The 18,308-nt window shown below is 51.7% G+C and overlaps 9 protein-coding genes across 9 annotated transcripts; 7 read left to right on the top strand and 2 right to left on the bottom strand.

The window, feature by feature from the left end:
• The first annotated feature begins 44 nt into the window (after window positions 1-44).
• BO86DRAFT_183240 (DNA-directed RNA polymerase I core subunit RPA12) lies at window positions 45-892 on the top strand. The gene is made up of 3 exons (XM_025666608.1): window positions 45-250; window positions 323-554; window positions 617-892. Exons 1-3 carry the CDS (start codon window positions 136-138, stop codon window positions 633-635), a joined length of 366 nt encoding a protein of 121 aa, XP_025524197.1. The 5' UTR covers window positions 45-135; the 3' UTR covers window positions 636-892.
• BO86DRAFT_391854 (deoxyhypusine monooxygenase) lies at window positions 654-1,923 on the bottom strand. Its single transcript, XM_025672682.1, has 2 exons — window positions 1,348-1,923; window positions 654-1,271 (listed from the first exon to the last, which is right to left on the bottom strand). Exons 1-2 carry the CDS (start codon window positions 1,836-1,838, stop codon window positions 746-748), a joined length of 1,017 nt encoding a protein of 338 aa, XP_025524196.1. The 5' UTR covers window positions 1,839-1,923; the 3' UTR covers window positions 654-745.
• Window positions 1,924-2,479: 556 nt separating this feature from the next.
• On the bottom strand, window positions 2,480-3,750 carry BO86DRAFT_345410 (ETC complex I subunit). The gene is made up of 3 exons (XM_025669203.1): window positions 3,470-3,750; window positions 3,304-3,414; window positions 2,480-3,254 (listed from the first exon to the last, which is right to left on the bottom strand). Exons 1-3 carry the CDS (start codon window positions 3,694-3,696, stop codon window positions 2,945-2,947), a joined length of 648 nt encoding a protein of 215 aa, XP_025524195.1. The 5' UTR covers window positions 3,697-3,750; the 3' UTR covers window positions 2,480-2,944.
• Window positions 3,751-3,888: 138 nt separating this feature from the next.
• Window positions 3,889-4,829, top strand: BO86DRAFT_391852 (F1F0 ATP synthase subunit f). Its single transcript, XM_025672681.1, has 6 exons — window positions 3,889-3,938; window positions 4,028-4,085; window positions 4,157-4,171; window positions 4,314-4,467; window positions 4,528-4,593; window positions 4,651-4,829. Exons 2-6 carry the CDS (start codon window positions 4,038-4,040, stop codon window positions 4,674-4,676), a joined length of 309 nt encoding a protein of 102 aa, XP_025524194.1. The 5' UTR covers window positions 3,889-3,938; window positions 4,028-4,037; the 3' UTR covers window positions 4,677-4,829.
• Window positions 4,830-5,217: 388 nt separating this feature from the next.
• Window positions 5,218-5,802, top strand: BO86DRAFT_183145 (uncharacterized protein). Its single transcript, XM_025666607.1, has one exon. It carries the CDS (start codon window positions 5,375-5,377, stop codon window positions 5,696-5,698), a length of 324 nt encoding a protein of 107 aa, XP_025524193.1. The 5' UTR covers window positions 5,218-5,374; the 3' UTR covers window positions 5,699-5,802.
• Window positions 5,803-7,186: 1,384 nt separating this feature from the next.
• Window positions 7,187-10,451, top strand: BO86DRAFT_412404 (putative C2H2 zinc finger domain protein). Its single transcript, XM_025674646.1, has 3 exons — window positions 7,187-7,535; window positions 7,592-9,659; window positions 9,732-10,451. Exons 1-3 carry the CDS (start codon window positions 7,416-7,418, stop codon window positions 10,229-10,231), a joined length of 2,688 nt encoding a protein of 895 aa, XP_025524192.1. The 5' UTR covers window positions 7,187-7,415; the 3' UTR covers window positions 10,232-10,451.
• Window positions 10,452-10,824: 373 nt separating this feature from the next.
• Window positions 10,825-13,471, top strand: BO86DRAFT_345406 (WD40 repeat domain-containing protein). The gene is made up of 6 exons (XM_025669202.1): window positions 10,825-11,056; window positions 11,196-11,297; window positions 11,360-11,706; window positions 11,770-12,135; window positions 12,193-12,964; window positions 13,025-13,471. The coding sequence occupies exons 1-6, from the start codon at window positions 10,948-10,950 to the stop codon at window positions 13,252-13,254; spliced, it is 1,926 nt and encodes a 641-aa protein (XP_025524191.1). The 5' UTR covers window positions 10,825-10,947; the 3' UTR covers window positions 13,255-13,471.
• Window positions 13,472-14,881: 1,410 nt separating this feature from the next.
• BO86DRAFT_402845 (RNA-binding protein) lies at window positions 14,882-16,186 on the top strand (the record flags this gene model as incomplete). Its single annotated transcript, XM_025673890.1, has 3 exons — window positions 14,882-15,342; window positions 15,402-16,009; window positions 16,071-16,186. The coding sequence occupies 3 exons, from the start codon at window positions 14,882-14,884 to the stop codon at window positions 16,184-16,186; spliced, it is 1,185 nt and encodes a 394-aa protein (XP_025524190.1).
• A 906-nt stretch (window positions 16,187-17,092) lies between these two features.
• Window positions 17,093-17,683, top strand: BO86DRAFT_321119 (sorting nexin-3; the record flags this gene model as incomplete). The annotated part of the gene is made up of 3 exons (XM_025668330.1): window positions 17,093-17,170; window positions 17,244-17,565; window positions 17,655-17,683. The coding sequence occupies 3 exons, from the start codon at window positions 17,093-17,095 to the stop codon at window positions 17,681-17,683; spliced, it is 429 nt and encodes a 142-aa protein (XP_025524189.1).
• Between the last annotated feature and the right edge of the window lie 625 nt (window positions 17,684-18,308).

Raw genomic sequence — 18,308 nt, 5'->3', positions numbered from 1 at the left:
CCATGGGAAGTGGTCCGTGCAGTGGAAATCTTTCCGGAGGCCGCTTTCCCTCGCAGAAAAAAAAAAGTTGGAAGGCTCACAGATCAATACGGCTCACGACAAAGATTACAACATTGAACTACATATTCGACCAATATGTCGGCCATCGGATCCCTTGTTTTCTGCACTGATTGTGGCTCCTTGCTGGATGGCTCAATTGGAGATCCGAGCAAGATTCTGATCTGCGATATCTGCGGAGCTAAGAACAAAGGTAGAACGGTTCCCCCAAGTTGAGGAAATGTAAAAGATACCATGTTACTGACACACCTCTCTTTTGAATCAGACACTGTTCCTCAAACTATCGTGTCCGAATCCAAGCCCAGTGCTTTCCCCTCATCTCTCCGGGCAAAGCGATCTGCTGTTCAGACTTTGACTGCAGAGGACAGAAAGACGGAAGCCCTTGCCCAGCACACATGCGCCCAGTGTGGTAGAAAGGAGATGTACTTCACGACAGTACAATTGCGCAGTGCCGATGAAGGAAGTACAGTCTTCTACACGTGTGTTTGTGGTTACAAGTAAGCCAAATCCCCTGCTCGCGCATTCCGAATAGTCCAGGGTCATTGACCACTTTCTACAGGGAGACGACAAACAACTAAAAAGCAAAAAATCATGACGTCTATTTTTTGGCCCTTATTTGTACATCTATGAGGCACGAAAGCAACTATTTACCGACACTGTAATATCATTGTTCGCATAATTCATCAAATCAAGCAGACACCGCAGCAGGGGCAGCCGAATCTGGCACCAGGGCGTATTCGACTTCTCCGCTCTTCTCGAATTCCGCCATATCAAGCGCCACGATGATGCTGTCTCTCACCACCTGCTCCGGATCGTTCAAGAACTTCTTCAATGTATCCTCGACACCGTCCACATCGCCCAAGCTGCCAAGGGCTTCCGCGGCTTCGTGTCGCACCATGCCCATCTCTGCTTGATTGCTCAGGCACTCCGTAAGGCAAGGCACGGAGGCAGGGTGGCACAGTTGGCCAAAGACGAATGCAACCTCGTGACGGAAAAGAGCGGAGGGGTCCTTGAGACCCTTGGCCAGCGCATCGACAGCCTCGACGGCCGTGGGCAAGTCGGGAGGGGAGGCAAGGTCGCGCAGTGCGAACATGGCGCGATATCTCTGGAACAGAGGAAGTTTCGTGTCGAGCAGGGTCTTCTCCAATTCGGGAATGGAAGGTTGCTCGGTAGCCATGGGAAGTGGCGGAGCAGGGTCGATGGAAGTGAAGTCACTATTTGTTTCTCGACAATTAGCGCGCTCAATACATCTATGAAGAATTGATAGACTTCGAAATTGCGTAGACTTACCTAGGCTTCAACTTCTCGGCCTTTCTCTCCTCGGAATTCTCCCAGATAATGCGATCCACCGCGATGTCGCAAGTCTCGCGGATAACATCGAGCTCCTTCTCGTTGTCTCTCAGAGACTTCAAGATCTCCAGACTGTCCTCATAACCGAGAGCACCGAGAGCTTCCGCAGCCTCGTGGCGACACATGGCATCTTCTTCCGTGTCCTTCAGGACCTGCTGGAGGTACGAGACGGCGTCAGGGTTGCGGGTCTGCCCAAGGCAGTAGGCAAGCTCATGCTTCAGGAGAGCCGACTTAGACGAAAAGCCAGCAGCGATGGCCTGGATAGCAGGCAGCGTCTTCTCAGTGGGTGGTTGCAGGCAAGCGAGGTACTTGAGGGAGAAAAGGGCGCGGAACCGACGAGCGAGGGGCTCGGACTCGGAGGTAAGAACCTTGCGCAAGGTGAGGACGGTCTCGTCGACGCCCTCCAGATTATCGTTGGCAGCAGAAGACATGGTGATTATGAATTAAAGAACGTATTCGAGAAGGCTGAAAAGAAGGGGGGGGGGTATTGTTGAAGGAGAATAGAGGGCAGAGAGATAGTCGATCATGAAAGATGGACAATTTTTCGATCTTATCACTACCCGATAATAAATTTTAGGTGGGGGGGCGGGGTGCCAGGGCCGTGGGCTAGGCGTCTTTTGCTTTAAAATCTCTCCAAGCCACCACCACCACGATCCGGATCGAAACGTGCCGGTAGGCACCATCCTTCACCTGCAGCGGGACAGATCTTATCTCTGTTGAAATGCTCCAGGAAAGCGCAATGAGGGGACATATGACTAGATTTAGAAGTAACAAATAGATCCATGTATAGGCAGACAATGTTCATGTCAACTTCCGGCACAAAATATAAAGCTATGTTCGCACATACATACGGCAGACACAGAAGGTTTCAACAGTTGCGCTAGTGCTTTCGCGCAAAACACCGATTTGTACTGTTTTAATACCACAGCTGTATATGTAGATTGCTAGGGTTGTATCAATCAGCTACGGTGAGTGTTTCTGTTCAACCTGACATGATAGCTTCCATTTCATAAATATACCTTTAAGAGGAACTCATGTTAGGCCAAGATACTCTTGAATTGGTATTTATTATGGGGATCTAGTCAGACTACTGTTGCGTAGTGAAACCAGTGCAATGCAGTGACTCGCAATGAAGCATTGGGGGTCTAAAAGGGTTGTAGCGTGAGCAGAGACAGAAATCATAAGGGGGATATATGCCAGCATGCGGAGAGTAAGATCTTCAGACCGAGAATGCTGATGTGACCCAATTGGGCCTATAGCATCTGGTTACTCGAACCTCTGTAGCATATGGACACTGAAGGGACCATTGAAAAGGCCGTATCCTAGCCTGGTCCATGAGTAGGTGCCATGCCAATCACCGCCTTCTGGAAGCCACCTCTAGTGATGCAAGAACCTCCCCAGTGACAAAAACAAACCATAGACTTGAAAGTGTAGGGAGGGTAAAGTGTTGAAAACAATGTAATTAACCTCCAAGCATGATTCAGAACTAGAACAAAAGCCTGCACTTATGTACACGAGACGCGAAGAATAACTCAATTTATTTGGTCTTGATGTGCTTGAGCTTCTTCGGCTCGTGGAGGAAGTTGTTGGAGTACGACTTGGGAACGAACCGGCGCTCATTGGGCTCCTGAACGAAGTACTCGTAACCTTGCTTCTGCGCAAACAGGATGGCGTCCTCCTTGCTCTTGAACTTGAGGTTGGTACCCTGCATGCAGTCGGCGGAAGATTGCCAGCCCATCAGAGGGTTCTCCCACCGGTGGCCCTTCTGCAAGATATCCCAATCCATTCTCCAGTGGTGACCGTGCCAGGTTCCAGACTGAGTAGCGGGCTTCGTGGGGCGGTAGATCCTGTATCCAATTAGTGCGCGGGAGCACGGCGACCGACGAAGTTACTCACCGAACGGTACGAGCCTGCAGATCGGTGGGAGCGCCAGACAGAACAGCGGCAGCGACGGTGTCACCGGGCTCGCTGCCATCCATGACACGCTTGGGCACAGGGGAGAATTGCCTGGATTGTCATCAGTCGATGTATATTCCCCAGATCGCCACGGAAGGGATCTCACGAAGTAGCGTGATCAATGGTGGCCTCGTAATCGGGCTGGTGACGGGCCATTGCCTGCGAAGGACTCTCCTTGCGGATCAATGTGCTGTCTTTGTGAGGGATGGTCGGGGCATCAGCAGGGCTGGTCTTGACGGAGCCGTCGGCGGTCGACACAAAACGGGCATTGACAGGCGCGGCGAGCCTGCCAGCGCGGAGGCAGGCGAACCTTCCTACTCTCGCAAGCGACATGATGGGTATGTGTGTGTGTGTGTGGTCTGTGGAGGGGACAGGTGAAGGAGTCGCTGCGGGAGGACAATTGCAAGGTGAGGTATGCGGCGAGTGCCGGTTGTTCAGACAAATCCGAATTAGGACTAGCGCAATAATGAGGCTCCCTGCGTTAGGAACCGCTCATCCGACAACCCGCTTTCTGTTGGCACTTCTCTCTTCTCCCCGTCAGTATTCATTGTCCTAGTTAACCTGCTAGCGTCAAGGTAAGTCGACTGTTCCGAGACCGACCCATTGTTTATCTTATATGTCCTGGTACGGCTTGAACTTTTTTTCTGATGCGACCTTTGGGTAGATCCTTCAAGATGAGCTACATCGCCCGCCGCGGTCTTTCGACCCTGATCCCTCCCAAGGTAAGACCCGACCGAGCACAGTCAGAAAACAACATGATACCTGGGCAAATTGAATGCTAAAAGTTGCTTAGATCGCTTCCCCTAACGTGAGAACCCCTACTGTCTCGTTGTCTGCCTTCCTTCCGAGACGCAGCCTCCAGAAGCAATCTCTTTCTTGCTCTGGTCACCTCGGCTGAACAACCCGCACACCCACCCCTTCCCCGTCACCACAGCTAACAATTTGAAAAGGCGATCGGTGCCGCCAAGGATGCTGCCCGCATGGACCGTGTCGTGAACTTCTACGCCAGACTTCCTCGCGGTCCCGCCCCTGAGGTCAAGGCCACTGGCCTCATTGGACGCTACCAGGCTCGCTACTTCACCGGAAAGAACCAGTCTGCTACTCGTTAGTGACCACTCACCTTCTACTGTACGATACATCAGACTGACACCGCATGTCATATAGCCTTCATCCACGCTATTGCCGGTATCCTTCTCCTCGGCTACAGCATGGAGTACTACTTCCACCTCCGTACGTCTTCTGAGCTCATTGACGGTGTGCGATACAAGAGCGCTAATTCTTGAGCAGGTCACCACAAGAACCACCCCCACTAAACGACTGGTGTTTGATTTACCGGACGGGCGAGGATTTGTGTATATACCACACCCTCTACAATGAAGACAATGTAGAACATCACCTGGATCATTGTACCATTTATCAATTCAGAACCATTTTTAGCAAAGGAATTCCACCCCTGCGTCCTGTCATATTGATGTACCCGACTGTTCACAACTGTTGAAGTATTCCAGGCAGACAGCCTAGGTCGTTCTCTTGATAGACACTAAGTGGACCGACAATTAGTCCTGGGGCATGTGCCGCAAGTTGTGTGTAACTGTTCTCAAAACGCCCGTATCAATAGCCAGTTTAAATCGATGGGACATCTGTTCGTCTCTGCTTTTGGCCTTGTGAATGCTGTATTGAAGCAAATTTGCCAATAGGATCGGGCATACGCTACAGAGGCCGAACGACATGGCTTAACCTTGTATAGAGACTTCTCTTCTTAGATGCTAGTGACCATTCTTTGCAGCATTGCCATGCATTCTGCTCAATTAGCTGGCAACGCCCAAGTGATATTACTGAATGGATGAACAACTTCCTTGAATGGCTTAGCAATCATCTCAACATTGTATCACCCCACAGCTCCCTTCCTGCCCATGTTGACCGCTCTTGCTTTGACAGCTGCCCTAGCCAGCATGCACGACAAGTCTCCGTGAGTGTTACATCGCATCACGCTTAGGGTATTTGCAATGGAATGCAGATGTTGATTCGGGGGTCGAGGACCTCACGAATGTGGCTGAGAACCAGCCTCACTTACCTCTTAAATGGTGGTGCAGTTTATCATTTCATTCTCTTTCGGAGAGGATACTTCCGTCGGAGAGGTGAACACGAATCAGACCAGAGGGACATGATAGCTACTGTTGGAACCAACAGAACGGTCTCAAAGCCACGATGTCATCAGGAACCGATTGTGTTCTCATGCAGATTTCGGGGGAGAGGGAGGGGAACGACGGAACGACCTGGGCGGCTGCACTGCCACAGGTGGCTTGACATCATGCCCGTGCAGGTTCCATCCTAGCTGACATGAATCATGTCCGACCAAAAGACTAGGAAAGCTGCCTTGGGTTGCAATAACACCCCTTGCTAGCGCCGTTGAAAGCAAACAATAGGCGCCTTGTCATGAGGCTCGTGGGAGCCGTGCGAATCAGGAAAGAAGGTTGAGAAGCAAAGGCCGAGGGGCGAAGGCGAAAGAGAAAACAAAACAAAAAAAACAAAAAAAGAGGAAATGAGGAGGCTCTTCAACACCATTTCCCTTTTTCATTACTCGTGCAATTTTGAGGTACCAGAGAACACAAGCTTACTTGTCAAAGCTTGCTGGCTGCCATCACGGTTGCAACAGCTGTTACGTATGACAGAAGGTTTTGGGTCTTCCGTCTGCTCCACTACTTTATCCTGACTTACGTTATGACCGTAAGCATCTATGATGTCCTGGGTTGATTCTAGGTCTACGCTCAATTGCTGGGAATTGTCAATTCTGGCCAGAGGTACTATGCAGCAGTTATCAGTGGCGCAGCAGGGCCTAGAGTAATTAGTGCTCTTTCACAAAATGATGGGGCGTCGGACACTCCAGCTGAGAGAGTCCGAGACTTGTGACCTTCTTCTCATCCTTCCAGCCTTCCTCAAGCAATTGATTTGAGTTCCCAGGTTTCCTTGACCCAGGTACGGCAGTGAAGCGGTGCTCGGGCTCAGGGCACTCAGTAATTCGATCTCGGATCCTTGACGCCTCACCTGCTGATAAGAGGTCTTGCATAGTCCCGGATATATTGTCTAGGCTTTCAGTCTATGCATTTGGGTTATTCGCCTCTTTGATTGGGTACTGTAAGATTGCTGCATGGTGTTTCTCTGAGCTCTGTTGGGCAGAGTCCATGCAATATGGTCTAATTGCAACAGCGCCCATCTCCTGCAACCTGCAGTTGCCCGGGTATCACAAGAGTCTAGATATTGTCGCACCACTCCTAAAGACTAACATTACAATGACAGTATTCAATTATAAGGTACGCTCACTGATTAATAATCCAGCGTGCTTAAGCAATTCGTCATTCAATTCTTTTGAATGGGTGGCTTAACTCTGCACGAAGGTCCGCCTGTGTACCTGACACCGGTCAACCTTTAGTGTAAGCATTTCAAAGCCTTTTTGCTTTTTATCTTTTAGGAACGTCTAGGCACCGTTTGAGCAGGGGTACGAATGTCTGCCTGTCAACCTGCATGTCGCTCTCCCTAAATGGCCACCAGCGGGCGTCGCTGCGGGCAAGGCTCCGAGATGGCCCTGGGCTAAAGGACTGAGATTAATTGTCCGCTTGAAATTAGCCACGCAACGTCATGGCATTTCGATCTTTCTTCTAGGGATAACCTACCTACATACCGCTTTTCGAGGGAGGGACAAGCGTCAAGTTTAGATGATACCTGACTTGGCCTGCTAGAAACAGCGATGCTTTATATATGATATGCTATCCTCCCAAGCTTCTATATTCTTCTGAGATCCTTGGTCTATTCTGGCTGTATTGAACTGTGTATGCTCAACATAGGAACCCCTTTGAGTGGGCTACTTTTGTCTTACTATACCCCTGACCTTTTGGTGCTTGTGAAGAGCCAGGTACCGCTTATTTTCATCAATATAAGCCTTGCTTTATTTCCTATTTAAATCTCTTCCAAACTCCCGGTCTCACAGGGTGCCTCATTGACCTCTTGACTCTGATTTGTTAGCCTGTCTTGCGCCAACAGCCTTCTGTGTGGACATGAACGACGATTCGAGCAACAACGATGCGGCCCATATACATTTCACTTATCCTGATTATCAACACCATGTAAACCATGGCCATCTTATTCCTGCTGGACCCTCTGGAATACATTCATTAGTTTGTTATCCCAAGCTGACCTTCATATTCGAACTCGGTCTAACTTCAGTGTTCAGCAGCAAAGCCCCTTATCAATTCCCTCCTTCGGATCTCCTTCGATCAGTATAAGTCCCACGGAGGATGCCATTCGTCATGGGTTGGACATTCCTCTATTCTACGACCATTCCACCAATTATATAGATGATACTCAACCTTTATTTGACAACGCGAACCCTCTTCCAAGCACAGAGACCGACGGTACAGGTTTTGATCCGCTGTACTTTGCGCCCGCGCCTGCACCTCAGGCATCGAACGAGATATACCAGGATGAGTTCAAGCTTGCCGTGGAACATCTCATCAACATGGTTCGGACCGACGTCTTACAACGCCAGATCCCCCAGCTGCATGATGCCAAGGACTTCCTGCAAGTAACTTGGCACAGACTGGACAGCATGATTCAGCAACAAATTAACATATCCGAGAGATTAGCAGATACTGGTCCCAGAACCAGTAACTTCCGCTGCCAGCTTTGCCCTAGTGGACAGCGGAAGGTCTACAACACGCGGGCCTCATTCAGACGTCATGTGGCCTATGAGCATGCCCCACGGTCTATCTATCGTTGCCTCGATGACAAGTGCCTTTGGACGACGAAGAGGAAGGATAAGCTGCATTCACACTTAAGACACAATCACGGATTTCAATGGCGGGCCACTCGCGAGCAAATCAACATAGTCGAGACTAAGATGCCGCCACCTCGTGTCTGTCCTCTGTGTCAGAGTGCTGTTGATTCCTGGGATGAGTACTTTAAGTGTGTGTGTGAGCATAGTCGCGTGGCAGGAGCTGGCTCGGCAAGCACCAGCGCCAGCCAGAGTCGCCGGAACAGCGATGACCGTGGCCAAGGCAGTGGCGGCTCTAACTACAATAATTTCCAATTTCCTGGCAGTGAATTTGGGGCAAACAATGGCCAGTCATCCTCTGGGAACGGCAACCATACGGGCTCTACCTTTTTCAGCACTGGGTACCGCCAGAGCCAGCATACACATCAAGCGACACATAATGTGAGCGACCTCGCGCCAGCGACTCTGACGGGCCTAAACCCGGGTGTGGTCTCTGGTGATGGACCATTATATCTTCCAGACGTTGATGGGCCGCGTTCCGAAGAAAAGACATCTCCCGGACCAACAAGTCTTACAAGTCAACATTGGTCGATGATGAATGCTACCAATCCAACCACATGCGGCCCACACAATAAGGGAACTGTCTCCGAGATCCACAAGTCTCACATCAACACCTCTGGGTCTGAGGAACATAAGAGAAGGCCCTGCTCAGAGGAATCGCTACAGAAAAAATTTCATGCTAGAGGTCAAGGAGAGCTCCACCATGAGCAAAATGAGGAACGGCCCGAGAAGAAGTGCACCACCTGTGGACATGTCTTTGACAATTGCTCTCGATGTCGACGATCAGAAGCGCTTTCCGAAAAATGCCACCAATGTGTAGATCGGACCGGCAACAGAGCAGGTCTCCAAAAAGCGTACATCTGGCGAAGCCGTGACCAGGCTCCTGATGTGAACAGACAGGATGCCCTGGCACACTCCGTCACCGACACAACTCGGTCGCTGCCATTGAAAAATATTCGGATAAGATCTTCTGATCTTCTTCACGCTATGGGTGCTTCCAAAGAATGTCGACCTTCTGAAGTTTCTTCGCTGAAACGTGAGCCCACCATTTACCCAGCTCGTAGCCGAACCAGGCTAGATGGCGGAAGCCACGAGCCTTGCACCACACAACCGCTGTCTTTTCTAAAATCAATACTTTCGATTGATACCGATGTGGTGATTTCGACGGAAACCCTTTCCAGGAAAGACACGGCAGTTGCCTTGCACGCCCCGGGAAGATATCTGCCAGCAAAGGTGCAAGATCAATCGACACCCGAAGCAATGGCTAGACTACACCAGCGCCGCGCCGGTCAAAGAGCGACGCCTTTCATGGCTCGCAACCAGAGGCTGGTATCCTTCGATGACGAGAAGATCGATATCTGCGACTCAAACTCGTGGGTGCCACATGAGAAGACACTAACTCTCAATTACCTGGACCACGCGGTGCTGCATGTGATGTACAGTTCTCTATCTGAAATGATCCTCTATGGTATGTGTCTCGTACACCCAGCCTTCCACGCCTATAGACCATGAAGTGGTTTATGTGCTCACTATTCCACAGAAATAAAGATCGAGCAAGGCACCCTGGTCGAATCGATGGGTGTGAATGTCACTCGTCGCTCCTTGGGCTGGCTGTGCAAGCCGTCTAAACAGAAGACGGGCCTTCCTCAATTGACCAAGAAACGAGTTGCTAAGAAGAAAAGTACCACAATGTTACGAGCACGGCTCCACATAGTTGTCGAACTTCTTGCACTCCACGCAATGGCCATCAAACGACGGTCCCAGAGGAAGTGTTGGACTGACGGCACTAATCCAGCTAAAGTCGTCGATCGGTCGATTTCTTGCACCTTAACTGAGATGGCAAGCCCGGATGATGTGGTCTCCCCGCTCTTCGACGCTGTCGTAATGTGGGACACTTTTGCGATGGTGAATATCGTATCCTCTTGGATCGCAACTGTCGTCCCCGACACTGAAGGGCAGGTGGAATTGATGCTGTTAATGTGGTCGTATATCTATATCATTCTCAACGGCAGCCCGATCACTCTTCGGCTACAGAGCTAACATTCATGACAACAGCTGCCAACTCTGCTTCATGATGCTTCGGAAAGGGTTATGATTGGTATTGTCATGCGCCGCTTCTGTTTCACCTGCATCTATCCGCTTGTCGTACTATGCATGTTTCTTGTGTTGCACTGCTGAGATACCTTTCCAGATAGTGATAGTTCTCTCTTATCTTGCATTATTCATGTACCAAATCGAAAAACTTGAACTAATAGCAGTCAAAACATATTACCTAGAAGGAAGAGTAGGTTTACTACTGGGAGATGGACGCGGGCCTGCGGGGATAGGAGTTAACCGGCAATCTCCACCCGAGATGACATAACCGTATCCGAGGATCCGCCCTATCGATAAGCGTCGGTCAGCATGAGCAAACAACATCCCCCTCCTCTCTCCAGAAGCATGGGGCAAAGCGCGGCCTGCCCTCAAAAAGCACTAACCAGATTGCCGGCCAATTGGGGCCTCGTGGCTAGCCTTGCTCTGCAGTGACGAATTACCCGTTTAATTGGTAGGGTGTCTGATATGACCCTTGCTGTTTTCACCCTGCTCGCACCACCCTCTCAAACGTGTGGCTGATAATGAGTTCATCTGGTTCGCCCCCCGCTGCTGGCGGCGGTCCCCCCGGGTCTTCTCCTCCCTCTCACCAAGGTGCATCGGATCGAGGATGGCATCCGGCTCGGGAATGGCTTGAGGAAGACGAAGAAGACGAGTATGAGGATATGGACTATGAGCCCAATGAAACCGACGAAAGAGACGACGACGATTCCGATATTGAGCCGTATGATGACGAAGATAACGACGACGATTTAGACCACATCGATGTCGATGGTGCCCATCTCAGTACTGTTTTCCCCCTTTCCCATTTTTTGGTTGCGTTTATGTGCCAGCTCATTGAGCTTAGGAGTGTGTTGGCTGCCCTGGAGTGCACAACTGACTCGTTCTCGCTTTTCTGCCTCGTTGCATTTAGATCCTGAATTACATCTGGGAAATATTCAAATTGAATTCGCCATGGATGAGCCCGGCCAGAACGGGGATGGCGGAGAGAATCAGGGGACACGACAGAATAGAGGTAACACGATCTGATCTGGCTCGTTGATTCGTTGGGGAAAGCCGCTCAACTGATGGTTACAGTGTCTGCAGCTCGGCTGCTGAATTTATTGGCCTCCAACGGCTTGCGGCACATCCTGCACTACAACGGGCTGCATGAGACCTCCCCCGGGGAGGAGGAAGATGACGACTACGAGTTTGGCTTCTTTGGCTACCGTCGGCGAGCACGGCGATCCGGGGAAAGCAAATTCCCCAAGGTTCCCAGCGACGAGGGCCAGGATTTGATGAGATCGGGCGACTTTGGACGCGATACATATTACGTTGATCGGCTCAAGCGACGAAACCAGGCGCTCGCTTCGAAGATCATGTGGCGGGAACTCGGGGTAAACTTGACGGGGACAAATCGGCAGGATATCCGATCGATGGCGCAGGTTCGTATCCTTCCTGGAGACCACAAAAGACCTTCTGAGTGCATGCTAACCTTCGGCGTATAGGGGCTGATTCCCAGCTCCGTGGCGGACAAAGTCATCCATTTCGACTCTCGCTGCTACTCAGGCCAATTCTCAGACGACGGCAACTTCTTCTTCTGCTGTGCCCAGGATTTCAAAGTGCGAATGTACGACACTTCCAATCCCTTCGACTGGAAGTACTACAAGACTGTGACGTATCCATTCGGGCAATGGACTATCACCGATGCGAGCCTGAGTCCGGATAACAAGTTCCTAGCATATACGTCGATCCGGAATCTCGTCTGCCTGGCACCCACGGACCCGGCTGATGAGTCCGAGCCGGCTGTCCTGGATCTATCCTCGATACCTGGAAGACGACGGATGCGTTTCGGTGGGAATTCTCACTTTGGTGTAAGCTTGATCAACAACTGCCCATGGATGAGATCGTATGTACTCAAACTGCCATAGATTTGGTCGATTCGGTTCTCAGGCGACGGTCGCGAGATCGTGGCTGGCACTTCCGATCAATCCGTCATTGTCTACGACCTCGAAACCCGACAGTCGGTGTTGCGGTTACAGAATCACGAAGACGATGTGAACGCTGTTTGCTTTGGTGACCAGTCTTCTCCCCATATCATATATTCCGGATCCGATGATACAACTTTGCGGGTTTGGGACAGACGCTCGATGGGCGATGGGCGCGAGGCTGGTGTGTTTATGGGGCATACAGAAGGATTGACCTACGTTGATAGCAAGGGGGACGGGCGATACGTGTTGTCGAACGGCAAGGACCAGACGATGAAGCTCTGGGATCTGCGAAAAATGATGACTACGGCGAAGTTTGACTCGATCGATGTCAACACATTTACCACGGGATTCGACTACCGGTTCGAATCCTACCCTGATGACTACTATGAACCTCATCCTCACGACTGTTCGGTCGTCACCTACCGTGGCCACCGGGTCCTCAAAACTCTGATCCGGTGCCATTTCTCGCCGCCCAACAGCACCAACTCCCGATACGTATATACCGGCAGCGAGGACGGCAAGGTGTACGTATATAACATGGATGCGACGCTGGCGGGGTCGATTGACGTAGGGCAAGCCACTCACAATTCGCGCCCGCTGGACCCCGATATGTCGACTGCTGCATATGAGATACGTAGCAGCCGGAGCGATGTGCTGTGGAAGACCTGCGTTCGGGACGCGAGCTGGCATCCGAGCTGCCCAGCCGTGGCGGGTAAGTTCATGCATTGATGTCTATGACCGGTTGGGAATCAAGCTAACCGTGCCCTTCCAGCGACGTCGTGGAATGGCTGGGGTCTGTCCACTGGTACTTGCACCTTGCACACCTGGAACGATGGCGCCACATCCGATGAAGGGTCCCCTCCCTTAGCACGAAATTACGACAGCAAGTTGAATCCCGTGCCTGAATATGATGATTTCAAGCAGACGATGGCCGCGATGTCTCGCAGTCGGCCTGTTCAGAGATCTCCGCTGGACGATGAACTCGCATACGAATTATGGTAAATTATCTGGGGGTATATTATACAGAAGCAGGCAAGCGCACTATGCCATGGTGAAGTTGCTCGCTAAAAGCCGTTGTTTCATCTGATCTCGGAGCGCATGAGATTGTTTTGGAAATTTAGTGTGCTCCGACACGTAATCTACGAGACACAGATAGAATGCTCAGCAGCTATAGTTTAGCTTACTATATATTATATATTGAACGAATTGATGCGATAGGGTGTCATGCATGTACCATTTAAGCTCTGAATCAGCGTTAAATGACCATAGATCACATTCAACCAACAGAGATTGTTTCCACAGCCAATGCGATCGACAGATGTGAGGACCCAAGGACTCGAGGACGGAGGACCGGAGGGAGTCTGGGGTGTTTGGTGGTCCGCGGGCGGAGTTATACATCTGCCGCTCCGGGGCTGGAAAGCTCCACTTCCTGCGCCTTCGAGACCGCCCGCAGTTCCAGGCAAGCAGGCAAGCAAGCAAGCAAGCAAGCAAGCAAGCAAGCAAGCAAGCAAGCAGCAAGCCGAGCAACAAGCAAGCACAGCAGCAGCAGTCCGGTTGGTAGTAGTTAGCCTTCCTTCCCTCTCTTTCCTCTCTCTCCGAGTCTGCCTCCTCCCTCGACTACTTCGTACTTCTTCCATCCATCGCGCGCGCTCCACCTGCAACCCTTCTTTGGACACGTCTCAAGGAATCTTCTTCTTATTCTTGTCTCTTCTTTTAACTCTCACTTTCTTTCACCCTCTCAAATCCCCCCTTTCTTCTTTCTTCTTTCATCTCGCCCTCTCGCCACCCTGTGACTGCCCTATCAACCTGGTGCGCAACGACACCAGCGGATCACCACCCTTCTGCTAAGCTCACGCGCAGTTTGTTTCGGGATTCCTCCTGACTCACATCACCGTGTTCAGGCAGCTTAGCTCGAGATCTCCCAGCGTGTTACTAACACAAGTATCAGTTCGATCCTTGTCTTTTGTATGCTCTCATCGGAACAGTGGAACCTGTTCATTGATAGCTAAACGTTGAGCTACATTCTGTGGTAGCAGCACGTCTCGGCGCCGCATCTCCTCCCTCCTTCTCCATCCCCCCCTCTTCAGTTCTCTCTTGTCAGTTGTTGTTGTTCCATTTGGACACCAGAGGTTCTCTCTTATCACACTACCTGTACTTCCAATCCCTCGAAAGGCAAAGAAGCACTACCTCTGTTTATCAGACACAAATCAACTTCCGCTCGGACGTTGGTGAAAAGACCTGTGTGTTCTCTTTGGAGCTGCGTTTGCTTCACAATTGTACGTATTATCGAGCCTTTTTTTTTCTTCTTGTGGTTTCCTGTCGGACATCATTGCCGCCCTGCATCCCCCGTGTTGTTCTTAAGAGTGTTGAAAACATGGATCTTCTTTCTCCGCGACAATGACCTAGCTGCGGCCGCGGCATCTCCAGTATTCGCACCGTCCGATCACCGCGCGATCAATCTTCCTTTTGCTAATTGACGTGGTGTGTCTGCAGACATGTATTTCACTTGATTCCTCGCAACTGAAAGCCAAGAAGAGAGAAAAAAAAAAGAAACTGTATCTTCCCTCACGCAAACCAAATCAAGAAACTGCCTTGAGAGCAAGAGAGACCGAGTCATAACTAAATCACAATGGCCACTGAGGATGATAACTTCGACATTGACATCTATGGCGACGGCGGGAGCTACAATGCTAACGATCAGGGCGAGGACATCAAGCACGAGGACACGGAACTCATCCTAGACGCGTCGGACGCCACGCAGAACAACAGCGTCGCTCAGGGCGATGGCTCGTCGGATGGAACCCTGAAGCAGGAAAGTGAAGGGGCTGCGCCCAGCAGCACCGCGAGCGTAGCACATGGAGAAGCCGCCCCCCAACAGACCCACGCCCCGGCGCCCCAGCAAGGTTTGAAGCGCAAGGAACACGATGACCGCCCGACGGATCCCGATGCGACGCCTGCCCTTCTCATCTCGGATTTGTACTGGTGGACCACGGATGATGACATTCGCGGCTGGGTGGCTCAGGCCGGCAGCGAGGATGAGTTGAAGGACGTGACTTTCAGCGAGCACAAGGTGAATGGTAAAAGCAAAGGGTAGGCTTGCCTCTCTGACTGGTTTCTCGGGGACGACACTGATACCAAAACTGATTTAGACAAGCATTCGTTGAGTTCACTACCCTCCAGGCGGCCACTGCCGTGAAACACAAGATCGAGTCGTTCGCCACGGCGGGGCAGGCCGGACGCAAGCACATGGTCGTCTATACCAGTCCCCAGCCCAACCCTTTCCGCACATTGCCCAAGGATGCGCCCATGCGCAAGGACAACCAGTCGCGATCGATGTCCGGCGGCTTCAACTCTTCCAACCAGAACATGAACTTCGGGATGAACAACATGGGTGGCGGCTTCCGCGGCGGTCGGGGCGGATTCAACAACCGGGGTGGCATGAACAACATGAACAGCTTTGGCGGGAACCGCAACTTCCAGGGTCCCATGGGTGGCTTCCAGCAGCCGATGGTGGGAGGCTTCCAGCAGAACAACCCGATGGGGATGCAGAACTTTGGGTTCAACAACCGCGGGGGGATGATGGGCGGTGCCATGCGTGGCGGCCCCGGTGGCATGCGCGGCCGGGGCGGCGGCATGGCGGGTGCCAACATGATGGGCATGCCGGCCATGAATCCCATGGGCGCCATGGGGATGAACCCGATGTCCGGGGGCATGAATCCGATGATGGGCGGCATGGGTGGAAACATGGGCATGCAGGGTATGTCTCCCAGTTTTGGATGTGCTTGCGTAACTTTATTGACCGGGGCACTTCTTATTAGGACAAGGCGGTTTCCAAGGCCCCAATCCAGCATTCAACCAGGGCTTCTTCCCCAACGCCCAAGGCGGCGATGGGTCGTGGAACCCCCACGGTGCCAAGCGCAGCCGACAGGAGTGATCTTCTTGCTGTTTCGTTTCTGGGTTGTCTCTCACCAGGGGCTTCTTTCTCCTCTTCTTCCATAACTGCTTCATGTCCGTGGCCCTGGGCGGTCACGGGCCTTTGACCACCGGTAGTTTTTATGTATCACATGTGCTTTTTTTTTTTTTTTTTAGTTTCGTCTACGTCGGGGTTCATGTTTTCTGGCTCGCTGCAAACGGTTCATATGGGGAAATTGGCATTTGCTTCTTTGCTTGTGTTTCTGCTGTTCATGAGGGCATCGTGTTTACGGTGTTTTAGACCAATCAAAGGGATTTTGTATCATCTGGTTGCTGAGCTGTTGCTGAGCTGTTGCTTGGCTTTTGCATAGCTGTTGCATTTATCTGTTGTCTGGTTAGAGGATCAAGCTGTAGTAATCAATGGAATGAGTACTGTGTATGTGATGTTGTATAGGCAGTATACAGCGGACAGGATAAACAAAGGGCCGGGGGCAGAAAGTGAAGTCAAATGCTGAGTTGAAGCTACACTAAACTAAATCAATCCCACCCGCCCGCCCGCCTTCTTATCGGTTCTGTCTGTCCCTCGCCTCGTCGTCATCTCTTCTTCCCTCTTGTGGTCCCACCAAAAAGCTGCAACTTGCTGGTCCATGAAGACAGCGGCACGCGACACTCGTTGACCTTGAGCAGACCGAGCGTTCCTGACCGAGTAGCATTCCGTCGGTATCTTCTGAGCCCCCGGACCTCCCACAAACAATCGCCAGCGCTTCCCCCGCGGTCCTTGGAATCTCTCCCCTCCGCTCCCCGCCCACTTGACACCAGCCCCGAGTCCGCGACATTCGCCCAGTCCACACTCCCACGCACAAGCGCACGCACCCTCGCTTTTCTATTTTATCGTGTTGCGACAATTCCAGCAAGGATTCCATCCACCATGCAGGCAGTTCCCGAATCCCGCCAACAAACCTTCGAGGAGATCTACGGACCTCCGGAGAATTTCCTGGAGATTGAGGTACACTTCAGACCTTCTCGGTTCCAAATTCCCAGAAATCCAACTCAACTAATCCTTACCAACCCAAACACAGGTCCGCAACCCGCAAACCCACGGCACCTCGCGCAACATGTACACCTCGTACGAGATCGTCTGCCGCACCAACATCCCCGCGTTCAAGCTCAAGCACTCGGTCGTGCGCCGCCGCTACTCCGACTTCGAGTACTTCCGCGACATCCTGGAGCGCGAGAGCACGCGCGTCACCATCCCCCCGCTGCCGGGGAAGGTGTTCACGAACCGGTTCAGCGACGACGTGATCGAGCACCGGCGCGAGGGGCTGCAACGGTTCTTGCAGATCGTGGCCGGCCACCCGCTGCTGCAGACGGGGAGTAAGGTGCTGGCGAGTTTTGTGCAGGGTACGTCTTTTCTGATCTTTGCACTTTTGTTTTAAGGATGGTGGGTTGTGTTTGAAACGATTTGCTGATTTCGGTGGGCACGGGAATAGATCCGAACTGGGATCGGAATGCGTGGTAGTTTGGGGTCAACTGGGAGCGTTCTGTCGTGTGTTGTGGATGCTGTTGGGCATGAACTGTACTGTACAGTACCATGCAGCTGTCCTCCGCTCTCCCGGCATACCCTCTCAGCCTGCTCCATCCATCCGCCTTCCAGCTCCCTCCGTCGATAGCCCTGCCGTTTTTCCTCGACATCTATATACCTCGCCCTTCACCTGCGATATTCGACATTTGAAACCCCCTTTCTTCCCATATAGTGTTATCTTCCACCCCGTTTGGGACGTGCATCCCCTCTCCATGGCCGGGTCTTTCATCGCAGGGAGACCAAAACTCATCTCGCATCCCCGGTTTGGTTTTTGATTGTGTGGATCCCCTGCCTGTGTTGATTGTTCTATATGTAACTCAGCGACGACTTTCTGTTTTTAGCTTATGTGATTCATCTACGTCAATTGTCTACACCGTGCAGATTGGGGCTGAATCTGTAGCTGTTGGAGCAGCCTGATTGCGCTTGTCCCCGGCGCAGACAGGTACATCAAACCCCCCAGACATCAGGGTAACAACCACAGAGAATTGAAAACAAAACATCAACCCAAACCACCAACAAAGCTCAACCCCGCAAACCACCCAACCCACACTAAACCCCGCTC

This window comes from Aspergillus japonicus, assembly GCF_003184785.1.
Source record: "Aspergillus japonicus CBS 114.51 unplaced genomic scaffold BO86scaffold_59, whole genome shotgun sequence".
In the NCBI taxonomy this organism is placed as follows: Eukaryota; Fungi; Ascomycota; class Eurotiomycetes; order Eurotiales; family Aspergillaceae; genus Aspergillus; species Aspergillus japonicus.
The sequence above is the reverse complement of the archived record's forward strand: the minus strand, read 5'-3'. Positions and strand labels throughout refer to the sequence as shown.